Source organism: Gadus chalcogrammus, chromosome 3 (genome assembly GCF_026213295.1).
Source record: "Gadus chalcogrammus isolate NIFS_2021 chromosome 3, NIFS_Gcha_1.0, whole genome shotgun sequence".
In the NCBI taxonomy this organism is placed as follows: Eukaryota; Metazoa; Chordata; class Actinopteri; order Gadiformes; family Gadidae; genus Gadus; species Gadus chalcogrammus.
Window position 1 is genome coordinate 289,838 of NC_079414.1, and position 26,016 is coordinate 315,853.

General features: G+C 45.6%; 1 protein-coding gene across 5 annotated transcripts in view; it reads left to right on the top strand.

Moving 5' to 3' along the window:
- The window catches only part of LOC130377423 (nucleosome-remodeling factor subunit BPTF-like), a 179,500-nt gene that overhangs the window by 15,323 nt on the left and 138,161 nt on the right, over positions 1-26,016 (top strand). For 3 of the 5 annotated variants that reach the window (XM_056584552.1, XM_056584561.1, XM_056584572.1), the window contains exons 5-11: positions 10,110-10,346; positions 10,902-11,108; positions 12,982-13,155; positions 13,376-13,542; positions 14,144-14,320; positions 14,607-14,788; positions 15,011-15,142. In XM_056584552.1, the coding sequence (XP_056440527.1) occupies positions 10,110-10,346; positions 10,902-11,108; positions 12,982-13,155; positions 13,376-13,542; positions 14,144-14,320; positions 14,607-14,788; positions 15,011-15,142 (1,276 nt within the window). The remainder of the gene's footprint in view (positions 1-10,109; positions 10,347-10,901; positions 11,109-12,981; positions 13,156-13,375; positions 13,543-14,143; positions 14,321-14,606; positions 14,789-15,010; positions 15,143-26,016) is intronic. The other 2 variants (XM_056584579.1, XM_056584582.1) reach the window with 2 other exon arrangements.

Genomic DNA, 26,016 nt, shown 5'->3' on the forward strand with positions numbered 1-26,016 from the left:
TTATTCAATTACAATTCATCTTGTTACTTACATTAGATGCTTTTTCTAGGTAACTGACTGCTTCAGTCCTGAGCTTGGAAAAGGTGCTCTCTCGCTCCTCTTCATTGAGAAATGGAAGGGCTTTGAAGCGTGGATCAATAGCGGTGGCGATATGCAACAGATCCTTCTGGTTCACATATCTGAAATGTACATTTCACACATAATTCAATCTATGCCATCACAGGACAATGTTATTATTATTTTTTTACATTAGGTTTCCTTTAATACAGTCTCTCTCTCTCTCTCTCTCTCTCTCTCTCTCTCTCTCTCTCTCTCTCTCTCTCTCTCTCTCTCTCTCTCTCTCTCTCTCTCTCTCTCTCTCTCTCTCTCTCTCTCTCTCTCTCTCTCTCTCTCTCTCTCTCTCTCTCTCTCTCTCTCTCTCTCTCTCTCTCTCTCTCTCTCTCTCTCTCTCTCTCTCTCTCTCTCTCTCTCTCTCTCTCTCGTGGTCAGCACGCACACACAAGTGGTCACTTTCCTCTCACTCACATAGCATAGGCTTACCTCGTTTGCAGGTTTTTCTTTATCTCCTCCTTCATCCTTAATAAGCATGGAGTCCTCTGGCTGGCTCGTCTCCATGATAAGCAGAGAATGTAGAGGTGCAATTACTGACGGCGTTGGAGTCTTCTCCTCCGACATCACCTGCGTCGCTCTTTTCATGGGTTTTAAAGCTTTAACCACATCCTCCGCATCTGTGATATCGTCCTCCTTCAAAGTGCAGAGGTCTCTCTCATTACGGCGAACCTCGGGGGAGATCTCTCCAGCATTTCAAGTGCGCTGTTCCATCTGGTTATCACATCAATTGTTAGTTTGTGCTGTTTGAGTTGAAGTAGTTTCTGTTTTTCTTTGAGGACGCGGGTGGCTGTGGTGCTGCGATGAAAAAACTTCGCAATGTGTCTCACTCTCGCAAGCAGGCGTGCGACATTTGGGAGTTTCAGGCCGGCTTGTGAGGCAAGGTTGATGATATGTGCAAAGCAGCCAACGTGCGTTAGCCCCATGATCTCAACAGCACGCACCATGTTGAAGGCGTTGTCTGTTACGATAGCCGGATCTTTGCTCATCAGCCCCCATTCTTCAATCGCACCTGTCAGCATCTCGGCCAGGCTAGTTGAGCGGTGGTCCGTTTGCACTTCGGTTGTCTGTAGCACATATGAGGTCAAATTCCAATCGGCGTCAATAAAGTGTGTGGTGACACTCGTGTACGACTCCGTAGCTACAGATGTCCACGTGTCAGTGGTAACCCCCACCCTCTCTGCTGACTGAATGTGTGTCTTGACTTTCTCACGGACTGGTACATGTTTGGTATCACATCTTCTGATATTCGCTTGCGAGACACCATTTGGTAATGAGGTTCCGCGACTTTCATCAACTGCCTGAAGCCGTCGTTTTCAACGACGGAATACGGCCGCATTTCTTTACAAATGAAGCCCGCAATCGCCCCAGTTATTTTCTGGGAACGTGCTGAATTGATTGGTAGTGACAGCATGTCCAGCTTCGTCTGCTGCGGCCCCAAGGAGGACAGGTTAGGGTGATGCCGCCGCAGATGATTCTTTAAGTTGGTGGTATTACCACAGTGCTTTACCTCAATTCCACACTTTTTGCAGACCGCTTTACTTTTGTCCAGCTCGTTGGTCCCTTCTATTTCCCGGAACCCGAAATTCCTCCAAATTGGCGCCTTCAGTGTCTCAGGTGTCTTAAGTGTTCGGCTAACGTCACCATCACTGTCCGACGCCATGATTGTTTTCGAGTTATTTTTAGACCGAGCTCGCCTGCGTGAATTTAGTGAGTGCGCCTGCGTGAATTCAGTGATGCGGCGGGGGTAAAAGTTCACTGAGGGAAATGTAGAAAATAATTTGAATTAAAAAAAATCGATCTTTGGACGTATGAATCGATAGTCGGTCATTAATATGCGAATCGATTAAAAATCGGAAAATCGATTTTTTTCAACACAGCTCTACCTCTCACCCTCCTCATCCCTTGGTCCATTCTTACTTTATCGTCGTTGTGGATATCCATAGCAATGAGTTGATACTTCATGTTGGGTCTTGAAATGTTCATAAGAGTCCACAGTAATCGAATATCAATATTATTTTAGTCTAATTACATTGTGTGCACAAGCCATCTTATACAAAGCAGCCGAAAAATAGAAAACCGATTTATGCGATTTAGGGTTTGAATTCCGCTATTGTCGTCTGATTCATGGAACCCACTGTGTTCGCCAGGGTCTCACGGTGACATAGAGCCCTCACACATGTCTGTAAGACCAATACTTCCTTGTTTACAAGCCTTACAAGCCAATGAGGCGATCACTATCAAAACGGGGCATGTATACTTTGATTGACAGCTACACCAGCAGACAGCAAGGGTCAGGGACGGGCCTTAGATCAGTGATTTTCAACCTTTTTTGAGCCGTGGCACACTTTTTACGTTTATAAAATCCTGGGGCACACCACCAACCAAAATGACTCAAAATGACACTCTAACACAGTACATATAATACATATTGTAGTGGCGATTTGTCAATAAAACAATAACTTGAAAATTAAGAAATCAAACAAAGCTACGTAATCAAAATAGCCACTGAGGCACCAGGGGGGACGAATCTTACGCAGTGCAGGGGAAATAGTCAACTGTCCAGTCGTGAATTTAGATTTCTGCAGGTTTACTTTCCGATCTTCCAAGCAAACAAAACAAATGTGCAACAGTGTGAACCAGCAGCCTCACTCCTTTGTCTCTCTCGTACAGCTGGTAAAAAACCATGACCCTTCCCAGTGCCTGTCTTACCTATGCCCGCCACCTCTATATATAGGCTAGTAATAACTTCAAAAGAAAAGCATAAACAAACTCAAATTAACTAATTTATAATGCAAACACAAAAGTCATATTATTTTATCTTAAGCAAACCAACTAAATAAATGTTTTACAATTAAATCTAAGAACTGCATAGCTCCAACACATATAGTTAATAATATAGTTTCTAATTGTATTTATACTCACTTAGTGTGAAACCTGGGTCTGTTTCGATGAACACAAAATGGATATCCTGGCAGGAATGGCAGAAAGACGCACACAAAGCTCTTCCTCAACAGCTCTGTCTCTCTCTGTTTTAATGTTTAATTACCATTAGGGCTGGCCCGAATGCCCTTTTTCTGCCATTTTTGCCAGGCTTCTTTTTCCGAGAGAATATTTGAATACTCGTTCCAGAAAAAAACACCATCAAAAACATTAATAATCCCTATATACTCCCTGGAACCGATTTTGACAGTATCGGTCAAAATCTGTTATATTAGTTAATTAGTAGGCCTAAGTAGGTTGAAGTTCTATAGTTTTTCCCCGTGAAAGCGAACAGCTGTTGTTCCGTTCCAAATCAGCTGTCCTCTGCCATCTCAGCCCTTACGGGATCTTTTCAATTCATCCTGGAACATGCATCTTTTCAGGGAATTTGTACAATAAATCCATAACAAATACAGAATATTGATTGCCTAATGTGTCCATATTATAACCATTATATTGACCGGGTATTCCCAAGACGCTCACGCTCTGCAGCAAGCCAGTCACAGTTGATTGGCGCGGTGCTGTTCAGCGAACGTAAACATACAACTAAGGTTAGCATTTCGTCAAGTATTAGTTTTCCTTCCGAGATCCTGCTAATGTTGTGTTATAAAGTAAAGGGAAACAAGATATCTATTCTTCCTCCACCTCTCTTGCTTCTCTGCTTGGTGTCGCTGACGCTCATAGTTTGCCTCCCTCGCTCTTGTAGCGTCACGTACGTGGAAAAAAAACAATGAAGCTCCGAATACTGATTTAAGCTTCGAATACAAATTATCCGAGTAGCTGTTAGCTGTAAAAATCCATAGATAAACCCCACCGTTATATAAGCCGCAGAATCGAAAAATGGGAAAAAAGGCGCGGCTTATAGTCCGAAAATTACGGTACATTATCTGCAACACTTTATTACAGCACAGACACCCGACAATGGTTAATTAGGTGATATTAGAAAATTTCCCACGGCACACCTGACGATCTCTCGGCACACTAGTTCAAAATCACTGCCTTAGATTACCTAATAGCCTATGAAAATACCTTTCTGACGATAGCCAGCATTTCAAACACCATCTAACGTGTGGTTGAGAAAACAAATGCGCAAGGGGTGTGCGTAAACTAGCAGGCTCTTCCCCAGAGTGTGAGTGTGAAGCATGTGGTTGATTTGCGTGATCCTGTGTGGTTTTATTTTTATTTACTTTTGTGAGTTTGGATTTATGAACATTTTGAAAGATGCCTAAACGCCCAGAGAAGAAAGGAGGGGGAGGGAGGGAGGGAGGGAATCATGTAAATAGTTATTTTTGTTTATTTTCACATTGTTATTGTAATTTTACTTATTTTTGTTTATTTGTACATGATTATTCATAGTATTTTTACTATTTCAGTTTTGGTGTTTATACCATTGCAGTTTTCACTTTTTAAGTAAAAATAATAGCCAAAACACTTTGTTTGAGCTTTTTTTTGTCCGTCGTGGCTCTGCGTGTAACCACAGCATGTAACCATTCAGATGGTGCTGTGGGTTGGACAATGCTGGAGACAGCGTAGTGACAGCAGACGGAGGCGCGGCTGCATCAGAGCCAAAATAACCCAGTTTTAAATTGATCTCTTATCGGCCGTCGGATCAAAAAAAAAAAAGGCTGTCGATATCCGTCAAAATATCGGTGCCAATAATCGGCCCGGCCGATAATCGGTCGATCCCTACTCTAGGCCATCTGTACTAGGGATCCACCGAAATGAAAATTCTTGGCCGAAACCGAAACAGAATATACTGAAACAGTTGACCGATACCGAAAATTATGTTTTGGGCCATTTTCGGCCGAACATTTTCGGTGGACGAATATACGGTGCATCCCTAATCGGTACCGTGCCCAAGTCCGTTTCACAACTGTACCGTGCTCAAGTCTAGATCGTTTGGCTTGTGTGAGCATGCCAACCGTACTCAAGTCCACTTCAATTCCGTGGCCTGAGCACACTGAGCACACAAGGCAGGGCTGTGCAAGGAGTCTAGACCTCTTTAGAATAATTTGCACTCTTGCAAATATTATTATTCTTTTTAGTACTGTCAGTTTAACGTGTTAACGCTGTTAACGCAAACCAATTTTAACGGCGTTAATTTTTTTTTATCGCGTGACGTTAGAAAAACGACAACAAAACAACAAGCATGCCGCACAAACCTTTGGGGCAAGCAAGGATACGGAGCGGGTTAATAACTCCTTCAAAGTGTGTGTGACTGTGTTTCTGTGTTCCTGTGTCCCTCTGTTCGAGCCTGCACGAGGGTTCGATGTTGTCATTAGCTGTTACGTCCTGACCGAATTGAAACTAATAAAAGCCTGGGCTATTGAAGTTTTACGGTAGGCCTACCACTGTCGTGCACCTACCCGATGTCAAGTGGACAGGGTTGAATTCACTGCGGGTCTCTCTTCTTACTGTCCTTCTCAACACTCTGATCTCACTAAAAGGCTAGCATTAAATCCAGGGATATTTAGAATAGGAAAAAACGTGTGATTAATCGCGAGTTAACTATGACATTAATGCGATTCATCTCGATTAAATATTTGAATCACTTGACAGCACTAATTTTTTTAGGAATGAAGACACCCGCATGCAAGAATAAGTTCACGTCCGAGTGTAGGCTACAAACCCGACTAACTATTTACAAGTGCAAATCGCCAACATATTCTTTATTTTGCTGACCACTTGTTTTTTATCCCGACAAAAGCCTCGTAAGGACAGTTCCTCTGCGACTCTCTCGTAGATCGCACCATCTTTCAACGTCTTTGTGTAATATGACCTTCTCACATGATCATCTGCTCGCTTATTTCACTCTAGCAAGTTAGAAGTTAACTGCTCATGATCATATCGCTGCGTTGCCTCTGTGGAGACAGCGCAGCAACACCACTATCGGATCCCCCCCCTCCCTGTAATCGCGGAGCCGTTGCATTTACAACAGAATAAAACCCAATAAACCACCAATGTGTGCAGTGTCCGGGAGGGTAAATCGGGTTTCTAGCTCAAGCAGGCAATTTACCTTGGGGAGTGTACGCTTGGTGGTGACGTGTTACGACGTGATGACGTATCTACAAGAGGCAACCGTACTTGGGCCCAGTTGGGATTGCCTAGTGTGAGCACAGGAAAGCGCACAGCGGGGGGGCAGCCATCGTACTTGAGCACGGTACAGGTGTGAAACGGACTTGGCCACGGTACAGATGGCCTATTGTGAGTGCGCCCTAATTGGCTTTGCATCTTTTCCTCCAGCCCTTGTAGTCCAAGACATGCTGCCCACCAGCTTTCAAAGTACAATGCTGCCATTGGTGTATTTGTATCAATTCCCATAATTATCCCTCCCTGCTATTTTGTAGTTCCCCAAAACAACCTGAAACGACTTGAGTCTCGCATACCTATGCCACTAAAAGTGCAAGCAGGCCAATGGCAACCGAGCACGCAGTCCTTCCTCCCTCACTTTAAAAACCCCCTGCCGCCCACTGCTCAGATAGATAGATAGATAGATAGATAGATAGATAGATAGATAGATAGATTAGGGCTCTAACGATACGCGTATCGAAACCGAAATCGCGACACTCAAAGCCACAAACCTGTCTCGCAGTGTGAGAAGGCAGAAGTGCGATACGCCCTTTCTAACTCTCCGGTAAAATTGTCAGATTGAAATTTGCTAATAATTGGTCTAAATAATAGTCTGCTGACACCGCCCCCTCTTGAGTGAGTGAGAGGTTGCGGGCGCAATGCTTAGGCTGCTGGAAGTTGCTGCAAGGAACTTTTATAAACGCAATATTGTTATCCCGCAGTAATCGGCTCGACATCCCCGAAATGTCAACGGCCCACCGGGAACTCTCCCGATAACCACTCCGCCACCGTGTGTGTGTGTGTGTGTGGGCGTTATTCGATAGCCTGGTAATGTGTATAGGCCTACGTATGGTAGGAATATTCATGCTGGTTTAAATAATAAATGTTAGTGTTTCCCATTTTTGCTGAGCAAGAGTTTTGTTCGAAAGTTCAGTGATTGAAACAAATAAAAGCCTGGGCTAAGTTTTACGGTTTTCTTGCTATCGGCCATGTTTGATTGTGTTGGTTATTTGTACATTTAACCCGCAAACTTGCGTTATGTTTATCAGCTATAGAGATTATGATGACAGCTGATCTAACGGGCGTGTGCAGGACCGAACCGCGCTGTATGACCACTGAGCATAGACAGTAAAAAGTAGCTGAGATGGTAGAGGGGTTGGAAACCAATAAATGAAAAATGGCTATTTATTTCAGGTAGCCTATTTTTACACAAAAAAAGAAACGTGTTCCGAGCGCCCCCCCTAGGTTGTGTGAATGCCCCCCAGGGCCCCCGTTGTGAAACCATGGTCTAGGAGCTAGTTCAATCATTGGCTGTTTCCCAAAGTGAAGGAAGCATGCTCAACGGCTGCCCATTTAAGGACGCTATGTCATAGAACGCCGATAAGCACTGTTCCAATGTTGAGAACGCTTGGAAATTCGTGCCCTTTTCGAGTCCTTTATTTTTGAAAATTCCGAGATTTTTCAAGGGTGCATCAATGGATCCTCAACGAGGCAAAATCCCCACAAGCAATTTACAAAGTGCATCTGGAAAGCAAGACACATTGCTTTACACAAGTGAAGTTTTTGAAAGTTTTCATAACATCTTTCAACAAAGACGTTGAAAGATGAAACGATCTACAGGAAAAACGCAGAGGAACGTTAATAGTTAATCGTGTTTGTAGCCCCCACTCAGACTTGAACTCATTCTTGCATGCGTTTTTAAAACGCATGCAAGAACGCAGCATAGAACTTCTATGCTGCGTCCCCGCTCCTTATGCTGCGTGCCCGCCCCATTGCATTTGCCTCTGGTGACGCTGAAGGCTACAAAAAGGCCAGATATGACCTACGTAGATCCATCAGAGAAGCCGAGAGACGGTATAGAGTGTAGCTGGAGTGATACTACACCACCGCGGATCCACGGCGCATGTGGCAGGGCCTGCAACACATCACAGACTACCAGCAGCGGAGCAGGGGGGGGTCACAACCAGCCAAAGCACACTGCCAGATGAGCTGAATGAGTTCTGCCCTTGCTTCGACGACCTCACACCAACAGAGGGGTTCTACCAACAGAGGCAGCACAGAGCTCTTCACTCACGGTGACATCAGCTGAGGTGTGCAGGGCGCTGAGGAGAACGAACCCCCGGAAAGCAGCAGGCCCTGACAACATCCCGGGCCGTGCACTGAGGGTCTATTCAGCGGAGCTGGCTGAGGTGCCAACAGTTATTTACAATCTGTCCCTCTCACAATCTTCTGTGCCCACCTGCTTCAAGACCACCACCATTGTGCACCTCCCTAAGAAAAACACCATAACCTGCCTGAATGACTACCGTCCCATCGCACTTGATGAAGTGTTTTGAGAGGATAATCATGTCCCACATTAAAAAGTCCATCCCGGACACCCTGGACCCCCCCACAGTTTGCGTACCGTCGGAACCGGTCCACTGACGACGCAGTAAACACCGCCATCCACACAGCTCTCACACATCTGGAGAACAAGGACACGTATGTGCGAATGCTGTTTATCGACTACAGCTCTGCATTCAACACGGTCCTCCCAACCAGACTGGCTGAGAAGCTCCTCATCCTCGGACTGACACCTTCCCTCTGCAGCTAGATGCTGGATTTCCTCACAGACAGACCCCAGACAGTCAGAGTTGGTACCCGGACATCAGGCACAAGGACGGTGAGCACAGGGACCCCCCAGGGCTGTGTGCTGAGTCCACTGCTGTACACCCTCTTCACCGGACGGATCACTGGTGGGGTGGAGACAGACTACAGGGAGGAGGTGGCTCAGCTGGTGACTGGTGCCACACAAATAATCTCTCCTTAAACACAGAGAAGACTTAGGAGTCGATTATCGACCCAAGGAAAAGGAGAGACCAGCACAGTCCATTACACATCGGCGAGACTCGGGTAGAGGAGGTGAAAACCTTTAAATTCCTCGGCACCTACATCAGCGAGGACCTCTCCTGGTTTCAAAACACACAGCACATTGCCAAGAAGTCTCAGCAGCGGCTGTACTTCTTAAGAAAGCTGAGGAAATTTGGACTGTCATCTAAACTCCTCAGCAACTTCTACAGATGTAGAGTGGAGAGCCTCCTGAGCAACTCCATGGTACAGGAAAGGAAGGCTCTTCAACGTGTGATTAAAACTGCACAATACATCTGTGGAGCAGCCTTCCCATCACTTCAAGACATTTAAAACACCCGGGATACAAAGAGGGCACACAACATCACCAAGGACACTACACACCCCCAGCACACACTGTTCACACTGCTACCATCTGGCAGACGCTACAGGAGCATGAAAGCCAGAACAACCAGACTTAAAAACAGTTTTTATCCACAGGCCATCAGGCTGCTGAATGACTCTCTCAAACCCTGATGACACTCAGTATTTGCAATATATTCAATTTATTTTCAACTTCGAGCTTCATTTGCACTATGTACTTATCTACTAATAATATTCAATATCCAATGTATATATTCAAACTTCTATATTTCAATGTCTTTCAGGGCCTTCTGCTGTATGCGAACATTGCCCATGCTAAACGGCACCTTATATTTTACTGTTTTTGTTTAACTAAATTCTGCTCTTTGTACAGATTTTTTTATTTATCTACTTTATTTTAAGCATATTTTGTGTGAAGGGAACTTGCAAATTAAGAATTTCATTGCCCAGTGCAAACTGTTTCCATTGTGTACATGACAATAAACAACCTTGTATCTTGGGTGTCTTCATTCATAAAAAAATTTAAACATTCAGGAGTATGCAAAATACGAGGGGTCTAGACTCCCTCCCGCCTTATCCAGTGAACCAGGAAAGCCAGTGACGAACGTGGGTTTTACCCCCTCGGATTCACACAGGCAAGACTGTGAAATTAACAGGCATGCCAAGCAGCGCCGAACCGGCTTGGCAGTGTAAAAATGCCTATCGTCTCTGATTCTGTTTCCTGTCCCGCCCCTCAACAGAGGAAATAGTGGATCGTCTACGAGCGAAGCAGGAGGAAGAGCTGGAGGAGGTGAAGCGGCGAGCGACCTTGGAGGTCCAGAAGGTGCGTTTGGCACAAAAGAAGGAGGACGTGAACATCGAGGAGGAGGAGGAACAGGCCAAGGGGGACGGGTCACAGGAGGAAGAGGTTAAAAGTCAACTTAAGCAGGAGGCCAAAGAGGAGAAGGAGGCTGAGGATGAGGAAATCACAGCTACAGGTAACGGTTTGTTGATAAGTTACATTATTCATTCTAAAATAATTCAACCATAATCATTTTAATGATAAACGTTTTTTCTTTCAAAATTAGACGCGTCACATTATGCACCAGCAATCAGCTCCTACTCCAACTCAACGTACACAGACAGTGGCTATCTACTGAATATTTTTATTATTATCATATTCATCTTAAATAAAATATTAAATATGACCCAGAACATCCTCCTTTCCTTTATCCTTTCCTTTTCTAATGTTTTTATCTTTGGTAGACTTGAAGCAGTTAGCATGATGATTCTATTGATAATCCACTGAAAACTTGTATACCTCGGAGTGCAACTGTGGGCCTCATAGTTAAAGCTCTATTCTTTGTATGTTTATTTCATAATTGAATAAAAGGGGCAATTGAACTAAACAATGAGCAGTTTTCTCCACATACTGAGTGGATAACGGCAAAGGCAGAAGAACAAAGCACTGAGCTAAGGGGCTTGTTTATCTTGTGCCCATTGGTTGACTTTTGACGTTCAACGACCTGATTGTCCTTGCTGTCTACCGGTAGCCACAGGTACGGGTCAGGAAGGCAGCAGCTTCCCCAGCAGCAGTAGCATCACAGAGGAACCCAAGCCCTCCACAGGCGATCCAGTACCAGCTGTTCCCAGTGCTGAGAGCTCATGCCTGGCCTTGGGGCCACCTAAGGCCCCTGCCTCCACTGGAGAGTGTCGGGGAGAGGGAGCTTCCACTATGCAGGTCACTGACAAAGGCCAAGGTATTTCGGACACTTCACAGAAAAGCCTTTGCTTTGTGACCCATGTCCGTTTATGTTGGCACAAGGGGAGAATGCAGCTAACCCATCTGTCCGTACACCTATGAGGCTTTGCAGTAAAATAGGTCTCAATGAAATCATCATGCTGGGACTAAGGGTCTGCCAAACGTTTTGCATGAGCACAAAAGATGTGGACTGAAACCCTGCCCACCCTTGCATCTCATCCTGTCGTCCATTGTTTGCGTCACTCATTTAATTCATTGACTTTATCCTTTGGTCCATCTGATCCATCTGCTTCTTGTGTCTGGTCAGCATTGTGATCGTTTAGTAGCGTGCGCCTAGGTGCTAGCGTATGGCTAGGTTCTGTAAGGCAAAGTGAACTGGCTACTATTGCCGCTTTCACACCAAAAAGAACCGAGAGCCAGTTCCGGGCTGGTGCTAGGGCCAGTTCCAAACTGGTTCCAGCCTTACCCCAGTTAAGAACCGGTTGGTTTCACACCGGCCAGAGCCAGCCATAGAGCCGGCGTGAGCAACGTCATGACGTCACTACAAACGTCTCCGCTAGTGAGCTTGGACAGAAGCATACGGCCGACATCTTTCTTTATTCTGGGTGGAAATAGTAACATAGTTACGCCATTAAATGCGTTTATGGAAACATTTTTAGCGAGAAATGTGCATTTTACTTTCATAATGTTCGCTCGGTGAATGTGAAGGATGTTTGGTTTGATAGTTATGACGAAGAGGGAACGCTCCGTTCACTTGCATGGACACGGACTCATCTAGCTGCGTTGGCGCGTTGACGCGTTGAACCACCACACAATGATCAAGCGTCAGGTTAGGCGCGCAGAAGAACCCTCGCGCCAGTTTCAAACACAACAACAATTTCGTCTTCGATTCAATCCGTGTATGGTTCGTTCTTTGAATATTCCGATTTAAAACAAAATCAGAAAAAACAAAAAAGAACCATACACGGATTCACGTCCATTGTTTACTTCGGTGTTTTAAAAAATGCCGGTCTTCGTTGGTCTTCCTGTTTATGAAGGTACGGATAACTCCGCCCCCGGCGTAAAAGCGGTTCTAGTTCTAGCCCAGCTCTAAAGTGGGGCCAGAGTTGAACCGGTTTTTAGGGGCCGGAGCCGGTTCTTTGGCGGTGTGAAACCAAAGCCCTGGCCCTAGCTCCGAACTGGCCCGGAACCGGCCCCGATTTTGCGGCGGTGTGAAAGGGGCATTTGACATCCAATGTGCCTTCGCGACTCGTTGTCCTGTGGTGCTTCACGCTTCCTGCCTTCTTTCTGTCCTCTTCAGCAGCAGATGGGACGCTGTTAGCCTGTTGAGCCTCCAGCCTGCTGCTATGCGTAGAGCCTTACACGCGGGGGGATGTCATTATGAGCATGTCTACAACTTGACCATTTGCCATATCGGTTCTATTCTTGTTTTTCGAATTTCTTTGACTTGGCAGGGTCCCTCTATTTGCTTGAATCCTTTTAATTTGTTTGAAAAGCAGTCCAGCTTGCCCTCTGCTTCAAAGAAACCAATGTGTGGTTTGTGCAATGCATGCTGCATTCCACTTGAGGGAGCCACGGTGCAACCAATGTCCTGTCCAGCCACTGAGCTGTGTTGCCAAGCCCAACGCTTGATCTGCTGTTGTCCGAATCCATGTTAATTTAGTGCTACAATCTGCCTTTTATCCTTGATCTACTTGGTAGTTAGATTTTCATGAAATGATTGATCATACTATTTCCGTATAAACATGCACACTGTCTCGCATGATCATAGTGAGACGGTGTGCTTTTCATTCTGCTTTAGATAAGGGAGGCAGGTACGTGTAATGGGGAAACCCTAATTTTTGGCCTTTTTTATTAATGGATTGTATCAGACACCACTGACTCGGGCCCCCTGCCCAGCCAAGAGGGCATGCCCGGTCTGAGCCAGTCCGCCCAGCCCAGCGAGGACAGCGGGCCCAGTACCGGGGTCCCCAGCTCCAGGCCAGAAACCCCCGACCTGGCCGACAAATCCTCCCAGTCGTCGCTGGCCAGCATGGAGGACTCGGGTGGGTTCCAAGTGGATCGCAGCCTCTCTGGGGAGCAAGACGTGTGTGTGTGTGTGTGTGTGTGTGTGTGTGTGTGTGTGTGTGTGTGTGTGTGTGTGTGTGTGTGTGTGTGTGTGTGTGTGTGTGTGTGTGTGTGTGTGTGTGTGTGTGTGTGTGTGTGTGTGTGTGTGTTCACTTATCCGTGGCCATTTTCTGATGTTTGTGTTTGGTTTGCCACCAGGGGACAACAAGGACCAGGCTAATGGAGAGGGGCCCGGTTCCGGGGCCAAGCGGTCTGGGGCCACTCGCATGGTAACCAGGCTCAGGAACCCAGAGAGCAAACTGAGCCAGCTGAAAAGCCAGCAGGTAGCCGCCGCCGTCCAGCACGGTTTCAGGGAGGGGAAGGAGGTGAGCGCCACAGCCGCTGCGGAGTCTACTCCGTAGCTAACCTAAAAATAACTATTGGCTAAACTCAATAGATAGTCACGGCTGTGTACGTTAGTAGTTTATATAACCTGAAAGGCTGTGTATGTCTGTATTTAATTATCCTTACTGAAGACGTAAGGTCTGTCGTTTATTAGCTAATCTAATGACATAGGTCTGTAGTTTATAAGCTAACCTAATGATCTAAATGTCTATAGTTTATTAGCTGACCTAATGACCTGTATGTCTGTAGTCTGTAGCTGACCCAAAGATAGGTCTGTCGTTAATTAGCTAACCTAAATAACGACTGCGGGTCTGTAGTTTATCAGTGAACCTAAATTGTTTAAGTCTGTAGATATTAAGCCAACGTAAAGACGGATGGTCTGTTGTGCAGGTCTGCATCAGCTAACCTACATTTTTTTAAGTCCGTAATTTTATAGCCAACACAAAGCGATGTGTCTGTCCGCATTGTTTTTGCTAATATTAAGGGATGCATATGTCTAGTTTATTAGCTAACCTAGAGCTAGTGTTTAAGCTCTCAACAAGGCCTCATATTGGTTCACCCCGTGGCTGGTTGCATCCGTAGGTGCTGGTGGTAAACGCGCAGGGAGACGTGACCCGAGTCGGCACACGCAGCTCCAAGGACGGGCTAAAGGGCGCCCTTGGGAACTTCTTCAAGCTGGGCCAGGAGGGGAAGTACCGGGTCTACCACAACCAGTACAGCACCAATACGCTGGCCCTGAACAAGCACCAGCACCGGGAGGCAAGACCCTCCTCCTGTCTTCCACCTTCATCATGGATCAATCACTTCGAAGAACCAAAATCAATTTGTTCACAATCCATAGTTTTAATCATCATTTAAACAACAAATGTGAATGAATGTAGAACATAGTGCCAACGTTGGTGTTTTTCACTATTTGCATGTGAGAATGAGTTTGCTTTGAATATTAGAAGCTATTGAAATGGAGAGGAGGTCACCATCTACAAAACGTCATCGTTTCCTCCCAGAGCCCAGGCTAACCGGACCCTCCACCGTTGGTTTCTCCCAGGACCATGACAAGCGGCGTCACCTGTCCCATAAGTTCTGCATGACTCCAGCGGGGGATTTCAAGTGGAACGGCTCCATCCACGGCTCGAAGGTGCTGACCATCTCCACGCTGCGCCTCACCATCGTCCAGCTGGAGAACAACGTGCCCGCCCCTTTCATGCACCCCAACTGGGCATCTCACAGGTGGGCCCGCAGGGGGGGGGGACTCTCCATTCGCCGGGGCTGATTCCACAAGGAAACGCTGACATGGTTTGGCCAAGCGGATGCCACCTACTCACAATTATGCATCTGGAATTAAATAAAATTAGATTGAACCTTGTTCGGCCCATTTTGTAGGAGCTCAGATTAATTGTATCTTGGTAAAGAGGGAAGTCAGCCATGCTCTAAATCTGCCCGCTTATGCAGGATCAACTGGATAAAGGCCGTGCAGATGTGCAGCAAAGCCAGAGAGTTTGCTCTGGCTCTGGCCATCCTGGAGTGTGCCATCAAACCTGTAGCCATGCTGCCTGTCTGGAAGGACTCCCTTGGACACACAAGGTACACACGCACACACACAGGCTGAAAGACACACACACACACACAGACCCAGACACAGAAAGACAAAGACGCAGAAAGACACTCAAACTAGTATTTTCAAAAATATATATTTTTTGATAAATATCGATAGACGGGTTCAATAATCAGTCCCTGCAGTATCAACACACAAATACCAGCTGCGCTCTCTCTATTCTCTCGGACAGCGAGTTAACACACACATCAGTGCCCACACAGCCTCGGCTCCTTGCTAATGTCTCGTTACCACCAGGCGGAGCGGCACAGTTCGGTGCCGCTCAGTCCGCTTATATTGGCGTTTACATTGCTAAAATTGGGCAGGGTCCCAAAATAAGCGCGCTGAGCTGCTCCTATTTTCAGTACTCAACTTTTGGGGTACCAAGCCGTCTGAAAGGTAGCCGAAAAGGTGGAGCTACAAACTGCCGTCTGTTGATTGGTCGACAGAATCATCCCTTCCATGAGACAGAGGGATAAAAAAAACAAACACAGTACCTGCTAGGTTTCTCTACGAAATGTGGAAATCTTTGTTAATTGAAGAAAATGTTGCCCAAAGGTTTGCCTTGGACGAACCACGAGGTGGAGATTTATTGTGTTGCGTTGTTCTTTTTCATTGAATTTATTAGCAAGCTACTTTGTGTCGTGCTGCTATGATGTCACAACGCTTACGTGGCTGCCGCGGCTATCGCCATTAGGCTTAAACCCTTCCCTACCATAAGGGTACTGTCGGCGGTGGAAACGCCAGCCCGATTTAGCGTATAAGCCGAGTTGCCCCGACCGAGGCCGCTCCACTCGGTGGAAACGAGGCATAACTTGTGGTCTCTCGCAGTAATTTGGCACTGGTCTCAAAACTGTGTTAAGGTGTTAGCTAAAAGTTAACCAACACAGCTAACATGTCTAGAGCAGCGCCTCCACGACCTTTTTTGGTAGAGAACGAAAACGTCGGGAGTGCTTTTTAGAAATTCTTTGGATTTGAGGCAAATTACCAAGGAAAATCAAGACAAATGTATACCCATATGCAAGAAAAAGGTTTTGTTTCATAACTGTCCACATGCAAAGCAATAGTGATATTTTCCACAAAATTTGACCTTCACACACTATACATTAGGTGAAATCTGTTCCTCCACTGATTCCAACAGTCCAAAACATATCACTCTTTGACTAAAACATGCAAATAACTAATATAGTACAAACTTCCCTTTTTATTTTTACAACCAAAAATTGTTGTAAAAAAAATAATGTCTTACCTTTGCTGTTTTTGCCCTCAAAGTTGAGTTTGATCGCATAAAACCACTATCAGCAGATAATCCAGTGTCTGGGCCCAGTTTTATTACTAAACATGGTGTTTACAATCAATTAGTAAGAAGGTTTTTGTGGTAACAGGTAAATTGCCTTCAATCAGAACACATGTCCTTCATCGCTTTCCGTTTGCCATATGTGTATTTGCAAGTGTTTGGCTTGGTGTCACTCAATTATATTTGCCCTGAACTTTCAATATAGGGTCACGTGTCAAAATTGCACAACGGATTCTCAAGATATCAACCTGTTTACTATAGGGCTACCAACTGATAATGACCAACTGATAATTATTTCAGGTGTTAATGTAATCTTCGACTTATGCTCTCTTCTAGCCTTATCCTCTCTAACCAAGTAGTTTCCACATTGAATATTTCACTTGCAAAACAATCTTTCTTTTGACACCAAGATTACATGATGGCTCTTGCAGTTGTGGAGTGGTGTCTATTTACTTTGGGTATCACTCCCTCCAGGAAATAAACACTGTGGTTTTCGATGCTGATGGGTTTATTGCTGCTCCTTGTCATCTAAATATCATCATATACCCATGGCAATTATCCACCGTCCATCTACACAGTACGACAATGTAAAAATAATAACGTTCACATAAACTGTAAAAGTTATATTCAGAAACACAAATGTATTCAGAAAAATAAACGTTATACACTTTATACACATAGCTCGCTGGCTGCACAGCACCGTGAGGGAATGAGATTTCTTCTGAAAAAATAGCAGGTTCAAATACCCGAGAGAAAAACAACTTCATCATTCTTCTGCTCAACTTATGAGTGACTTCTCAAATTAAAACACAGGGAATCTGAGAATAAAGTCTGCTAGCATGCATTGGCTGTTACACCTCAATTGTGAATGTGCAACGGAAACATAACTTTAGTTACTACCTAATGATGCGAACTCAATATTCATTAAAACAAATTCAATATTGACAGAAATATTTCTGGCAGTTAAATTGGGAAGGTAATTTTTCTTTATTTTTTTAAAAGCTGAAGTTTTCCCCGAGGTATCGAAATGATATCTAATATCGGTATTTTTCAAGGTATATTTCCAGTGTTGCGACAACTCTAACACAGACACGGACACACGAAGACAGTGATGCAGCAGAAAGACGCGGATACAGGAAAAGACACAGTCACAGACGCAGAAAGACACACACACAGACGCAGAAAGACACACACACAGAGGTAGACGCAGAAAGACAGACGCAGAAAGACACACACACTCAGAAATACACACACTTATCTAGCAGTAGCCTTATGCTAAAGATGTCCTTAAATAAATCGCTGCTGTTTTGTTGTTTTTGTTTGTCTGTAGGATTGGGGTGACTCTGTATGAGAGCTCTAATTTTGGTTCTGTTTAGTTTTTGAAAACGTATTAATTTATTAAATTACAACAATTAGAAAAATTAATAAATAGCAGAGTCCCCAAATGTAGATGGCGGGTAAAATAAATAATGAAATTGCTCCTCAGGGGGAGCTTCACCATCCATACACATGCATGGAATTATACTGCAAGTGTCCAAAAAGCTAAACTTTCCACACACCGACCAGACAGAGCTCCACACACGCACATCGCCCAGACAGAGCTCCACACATCCGCACCACCCTTAAAGGAGAAATCCGGTGTAAAATGGATCTGGGATATGTCTAGTTTGATAACAAGTTGGAATGAATGTTTGGAAGCAAGAAAGCGCATATAGACGCATTCTTAAGTTGGCTGTTCTACCAAAACGCTATAAACTTGGAACGATAGGGGCATGGCTCATGGTAAAAACTAAATCAATATTTTGATCCACTTACAAGGCTAGAAGTAGCCCGACACTTTGGTAGTATAATAAGGGTCTTAACATCTAAAACGAGGCATTGTTAACTTTGTAAGTAGATTGGCGAACACAGAGCTTGCGTGTTGTTCGTGGATGTCACAAGCTGTGTTCGCCAGTCGCCGGGTGAACTACTGATGGTATTGTGTGCATAAAATGTCCTTTTTAATAAACAATCTGTACACTTAGAAAGTTATCAATGCCTCGTTTTATATGTTAAGACCTTATTATACTACCAAAGAAGTGTTGGGCTACTTCTGACCTTGTAAATGGTTTAAAATAGCGATTTAGTTTTTACCATGAGGCATGCCCCCATCGTTCCAAGTTTATAGCATTTTGGTAGAATCGGCTAAAAACCACACCTGAAAACTTGTCGCTTTTCGGCGCCAGTCGCCGTTTTCTTGGTCAATTGGGTCATTCATGTGAATCGCGTAGAACCGGAGAGTTTTTTTTAGGGGGGGGGTGCGGGGAAGGCTGTCATATGTAAGGAATAATCACCTAGAGGCAGGGCAATAAACTGTTTGATATGCCCGGCTACACCAAACCGGCTGGTGGAAGGTTACCGCCCTCGACTTCGTCTCGGCCGGTAAGCCGTCCACGAGCCGGTTATGTGTTGTCGTGTCAACGGGGAGAAACGGGGTTTTAGGTTCTGAAGCGTCACATTATGCGCCAGGAAATGCTTAACGTCATATGAGCGCCCTATGTTTACAGTTTGTTTGTTACAGGAAGACGCTTGTGTTATTCGTTGTTGTTGATTCTGAGGATTCTGATTGGCTTGCATGGTTTTATCCTTCTCCCTACACTCCCACCCAGAGTTCCCGTTGTCCGGTAATTACCGGTCTTTGACCGGAAAAAAATGAGGAGGACCGAAAATTCTAAATGTCTCCGGTCAGAATGACCGATTGGAAATAAGGCCCCGTCCACACGGAGCCGAAACGGGCGAAAACTATCCGGTTCCGTTTTATGCTTAATGTTCAAGGCGCTGGTTCTCCACAGAAATATTGGAGCGCATCAACCCTGCGCTCATACAGCATGCGCGCTGTATACAAACATTCAGTCACAAGGAGATTCAACCATTGAGCAGAACAAAATTGAGCAGGTCCTATGTTCCCGGTTTTCCCCAAAAAGGGTCCTATGTTCCCCTGTAGCCATACATACCGGGGAGCATAGGACCCTTTTTGGGAAAAGCGGGGAACGAAAAGGGTCCTATGTTCCCCGCAATCTATCAATTTTTAAAAAGATTTAAACTTTGATGCGGCATTCGCGTAATGACAGCCAATCGGCGTTCAACAGAGTGACATGTCTAACGTAACAGCCAATCAGTGTTCAACCGGCCAACTCAGTGCAGTGCAGACAGTCCGGGGTGAACTGCAGCTTGGAGGAGAAAGTGATTGTTGCCGTTTGCGACTCCCGGAGCTCTTTATATAATAGTATATAATATAATAGTATAATAATATCACGGCCAAAAGCTCTGTGCACCTCCGGATGGCCGTAACGCGGGGAGCTCTCGTAGGGATTGGGTTTCTCGGGGTTTGTTTACCGGCGTATGAATAGGCTATACTGCGTCAGGTTCTCCGACGTCTCCCTCTTCCACAAAAGGTAAAGACATGCAATGGTAGTTATCTCGGCCGGAATTTGGCAGTAATGGTGGAAAAAGTAACAGACCGGGGAACATAGAACCCTTTTTAAAAAAAGTGTCCTATGTTCCCCGGTCACATACATATCGGGGAACATAGGACCCTTTTTTGGGAAAAGCAGGGAACACAGGACCCTTTTTAAAAAAAAAAGGGTCCTATGTTCCCCAGTCTCATACAAAGAGGGGAACATAGGACTCGGGGAACATAGACACGCTCTCCTATAGACTACCGTAGGTTTATGAACTAAACGGCGGCAAGCTAGCGAAAGCCGGCGGCAAGCTTTGCGGAGCACCGGTATTTAGCAACCATGGCGAATCAAAATATGATCACACACTTCTTCTTTATATAACCTGCCTATCAATTTTTTTAAGTGCAATAAACACGGACAATATCTGACAGTTTTTTTTCCAATTTGACCGGTAAAATGAAACCTTCCCGGTCACATGACCGGCACCAATTTCTTCTAGCGGAAACACTGCTCCCACCCATAGGTTTGGCATAGTTATAATGGTGCTCGACGGCGTATTTATGAGGGTTGATGTAAACGACAACTTTTTTGAAAACGATGTATGCACAATGTTATTTTTGAAAACGGAGGGGGGGAAATATTCGTTTCTATAAATACCCTGCTACGTATAATCGTGGCCTAAGTCAGCAGCAAGTAGAACCGACAAGTCAGCGGACAATATGCCAGATTAATGCACCCCTCCCAGCCAATCAGAATCGAGCATTCTTAAATGAAGTAGAATAAGAAACATTATTGGATAATTGTTTTAATTTACATTTTCTCTGGGCCAATCGGAATCTCAGCACTTGCTTCAGAATCTTGAAGCACACAGCGCAACTGAGCTCGCCTTTGGAAGAGACGCCTGGCTACCGCGCGAGTCTGATGGAAACTCTTGACGTCAATTTGAAGTAGGGGTGTAGGCCTATGGTATAAATGGTATAGAAAGTACACCAGTGTGAATTTGCGCTAAGGTAAGGGATTTTGACGTTACCGTGTGACCGGTAGACAGTGTTGTAAGTAACGCGTTAATACAGTAACCTAACTACTTTTTCATGTAAAAAAATAAAGTTACGCGTAACTACTAGGGGTGTAACGGTACACAAAAGTCACGGTTCGGTACGTGCCTCGGTTTTTAAGTCACGGTACGATAAGGTACGGTTAATAGTTAAGGGGAAAATTAAAAAAAGTGTTTCTCGGGCCGTAGATAAGCAGCAATGAAAACACCAATAAACTTGGTTATGGCATTTGCATTTCTGAATTCCCAGACGGGGGTTGTTGAAATTGTGTTTTTTTTCACAGCAACGGTGATAGTAACACCTTGATGGTGCCTTTTCAAATGCGTGTGCATGTTAAAGTGCTGTACGTAGACACAGGGAGCCCTATCCATAGCCGGAGAGCCTGTAGGAGACCCTCTCCATGGCTTTTGTGCACATCCGATATTTTTAACTATGCGTCGACGCCATGGACCGATAGTTACGTATTGTAACTCTAGATTCTATGAGTATAGGCGCAGCCTTTTAAGGCTATCGCTATTGGGTTATCCCTAGGCGTGAGCCGTAGCACTGAAAAAATTGTAATCCCCGCCCACCAACAGCGTGGGCCTCAATCACGTCCGCAGGGGCCTCAATCACGTCCCAATAAACAGCTTTTCTTCAGCTATTTAAAGGACAATGAGGCCGACATTGTCCTTAAAAGGCTGCGCCTATACTCATAGAATCTAGTTACAATGCGTAACTATCGTTCTATGTCGTATAGGCTTCGCCTTTTAAGGCTATCGCTATTGGGTTAAAAGGGCGAAGCACGATATAGTCTATGCCTCATTGGTCACGATCAGTACCAGAAACACAGCTACATACGCGCTAGTATCATGCGTCAGACGTAGCATAACATGCGTCATGCGTCTAACGGCACGTCATCAACGAGCAGCTCTAATGTGTCTGATAAGACACAAGAGCTCCCAGCATGAATATTTGACTCCACCTCACATTGTTTAATATGCGAGGGGAATAGTCACACAATCAGACTCACTCTGACAAAGCACCTAGAACTGAGAATGTCATCGAGAGGCGCGGTATGTCTCTTAAGTAAAACCTAATAAAAGAGCATGGGGAAGCCCATGAGGCTGCTGTGCAGATATCCTCCATAGGCATCCCTCTTTGCAGAGCGACAGAGGGCGATATTCCTCTGGTCGAGTGAGCTCTGATAGTCTCAGGCGGCTCTGCACCCGCTGACGCATAAGCCAATGTGATAGCATCACACAGCCAATGTGACAGCCGTTTTTTCGTCATGGGAAGGCCCTGGGAATGTTCTCTGTAATGCACAAATAACTGTTGAGATTTGCGCATCTTCCTCAGATTGATGAGGAGGGAGAGAGAAACCATTGAGTGTTATTACTCTCGATCTGAACAAGCTAGTAAAACTCTTGGGTGTAAAAGCCGGGTTCGGGCTTTATATGGCCGAACTGCTGTCCCCTTGTATTCTAAGACCAGAAGGGGCTACAGAGAGTGCAGACAGGTCGCTCACTCTCTTAGCTGACGTCAGGGCCAGCAGCAAAGCTGTCTTGGCTGACACAAACTTGAGGGGCACCCGGTCAAGAGGCTCAAATGGGGCTTTAACGAGTGAGCGCAGCACCAGTGTTAAATCCCATTGTGGAGTGAGAGAGCGCGTCACGGGTCTCTCTCTTCTCGCACCTTTCAGGAATCGCTTCATTAAGGGGTGACTAAAAACAGTTCTATCCCCGAAGCCTTCGTGGCATGATGAAACAGCAGCCGCGTACGTTTTAACCGTGCTATAGGCCAGCCCTCTTTCCATCAGTGTCTGGAGGAAAGAGCACACGCGGCAAAGGGCAGGAGATGGGATCACAACCCCTCTCCGTGCACCATTTCTGGAAAGCCGCCCATTTAGCCGAGTAACACGCTCTGGTGGAGTCAGCGTGAGAGAGCGTCCCGCTGCTAAGGGAGTTCCTTCGGCAGCCCCGAGAGCAGACGCTGGAGGCAGGGAAACCAGGCAGGGTGCACTTGTGCGTTGCGGTGCTATGAGAATCATATACAGCCGCTCTTCTTGGACTCGGTCCAAGACTTGGGGAATCAGGGGGACGGGTGGGAAAGCGTACAGGAGTGTGTTCGGCCACGGTCTGTGAGCCAACGCATCCACCCCGAGTGGGGGATTGTCCTTCGTGCTGAGAGAGAACCACAGCTCGCACTGTGTGTTCTCCTGCGTGTCAAATAGGTCGACCTCTGCCTTCCCAAACTCGCTCCATATCTGATTGATCAGATCGTGGTGCAGAGTCCAGTCTCCTGGTTGGAGACCCCCCCCTCTACATTATGTCGGCCCCTCTGTTCAGGACACCGGGGATGTACGCTGCTCTGATGGAGAGCAAGAGCGTGTGCGCCCAGCATAACGGCTGTCTCGATATGCTCAGCAGCTGTGCCGAGCGCACGGCCCCTTGGCGATTTATGTATGCTGCTGTCGCCTTGTTGTCCGTGCGAATCATTACGTGTTGATTCGTCAACATTGGGGCAAAGTGTTGGACCACTTTCAACACAGTGAGGAGCTCCAATGCGTTTATATGCATGGTCATGGGGGGCGGCCAAACGCCGCCCACTACGTGAAACTCGCATGTTCCTCCCCAGCCCGACAGAGAAGCATCCATGAACACTGAGATGTGTGACGTTGCTCTGCCCAACGGCACCCCTCTCGTGAGTTTTCGGGGATCGCCCCAGTGGGTCAAATCGGGGCCCACTGATAGGGGAATGGTCACTTTGCGCCGACGTTGGCGCACCGGGTCGATGCGCAGGGGAGAAAACCATCTCTGCAGCCGCCTCGTGAATGAGCCCCAGCGGCACCACCGTGTGAGCGGCTGACATCATGCCCAGCAGCCTCATGACAGAGGGCTGTCACGACGCTGCCCGGGGAACAACAGCGGCGGAGGAGGGACCACAGCGTCTCCTTCCTCTGCTGTGAGAGCCGTGCTCTCATTACAGCTCAATCAAGCTCTACCCCCAGATACATCACACTATGTGAGGGGTAGGGGGAGCTTTCCTTCCAATTTATGGCGAAGCCTAAATTCGACAGGTGGATTACCAGCTTTTTTGTTTGAATAGCTTCTTCCTCCTTGGAATGAGCCATCAAAACATTTCCAAATAAAAGTGCTTGTGCTTGAATGAACCGTCAAACTTAAACATTTCAAGCAAAATGAAACATTTGAAGTGCTTGTGCTTAAATGAACGGTCAAACTTAAACATTTCAAGTAAAACAAAAGATTTCAAAATAAAAAGTGCTAAAGTCTTCCAAAGTCTTATAGTAGGTCTCCTCTTGCTGGCACATGCCCCTCAGATGGCCAACACCTGTAATTTGGCCTTCTTGCCTGCCTTGGCTGAACCAGTTTGCCACAATCTCCCAAGCATCAAAATCCTCCAAACTGGGCCCATCCACACTGATTCTGATGAGGTCTTCCACTGTGTCTGTGTGGACTGATGCCCTTGCATCTGATTTAATTATCTTCTGTGAAGAGAATCCTCTCTCACAAACCGCAGATGACAATGGGAGGACCAGCAGAATGTGGACAAGGTGCAGTATGTGCTTGTAGTCTGAACAGTATGGCTCTCTGGTTAACATCAGGTCCCAGAGGCTGAGGTATGTCTGGTCCTTGAACATCCTGGCAATTAACAGCTTCAGGCCCACAAACTCTTCTTTTGCCAACTCAGTGTTAACACCATTTCTTGTGAGGACAAGGGAGAAGTGATCCAAGAGAAATGCTAGATCATCAGCACCATGGTCCAGTAACTCCTCTTGGTCTTCTGGCCAGCTATCATGATAGAAGATGTTGAAGCATTTGACAGCCTTAGTTGTGGCAGATTGGGTAGCATCCTCTCCTAGGAGGCTACAGAATCTTGCTTTCAAGTGTTTGACAGTAGATTTGATTGTTGCCTCCATTGCTCTGTGTAGTTTAGTGATAGCACCACCATCCAGCCAGCTTAGAGACTTCCCCGTTGAGTGTAACTGTCTGGAATTTGTAGAGTGGCACTTCTCTGAAGTAGGAGACTAAAGTTGGTTATTCCAGCAAAAACATCAACCAGAAAGTGACAAAAAGCCACAAAAGTGGCATCTTCGATTGATTTCTTGACCTTTCTGGCTCGTCCTGCAATATCTGCATTGGCAGAGGACCCTGCCAAATGGTCCATATGACAGTAGACTGCAGTGAACTGGCCATGGCCAGTTCACTGGCCATGGAAGCCATCGTGTTCCTTTAACCCCACTGGGGACGAGGACATTCACTTCCAGGTCCACTCCAATGGCCTTCAGCTCCCTCATTGATTTTGGACTAAAATGGTACGTCTTCCACACCAAATGTAGCAGATCATATAATTAACCAATCATAGCATTGTCCCTCTGGACTGACAACGTAGCCAATTCCAATCTGTAAAGATACTAGGGATGAGTCGGTCGCGACCGATTCGTTACAACGAACGAATCCCGAACGTGAACGACAAGAACTGGTTCCCCAAAACAAGAAGAACTGGTTCTTTGATTCTTTTTTTTTAACATAAACCAAAAATATGGTCACGTAAATAAAATATACAAACAAACAGAGCTCCATCTCCCCGCGACTTATATTGATTGAGTCTACAACGTTCTCAAAGATTCAGCCAATGAGAGGTAGCAATGGTGTTGCAATGGCACCTGGGTAAACAAATGACAAGGCGGTACCGTCGAATATGCGCGCTTTCTCTGTCTGACCTATTTTGGGTCATACCATTCGACGTGGGGCCACTCATATATCCCCCTACATTTTTTCGAAAATAGACTTGACCTCCATCTGTTTATTGGATAAACGCATTTCTCAATCCCAGGAGTCTTTGCTCCATTCTACGTCAATTTAAGAACAAACAAAGAAATTAAACTGCATTTCGTATTTTTTATTTATGACCATGCAAGTTCTGTAATGCCTGAACAATGAAGAATTAAATGTAAAGTAAAATAAAATTATAAATGTAAAACCATAAATGAAATATAGAGAGTAAGCAAGTGGTATAAATATTGGTGGGAGGTTGTGTTATACTATATAGCAGGCATCTCCAAACGGCGG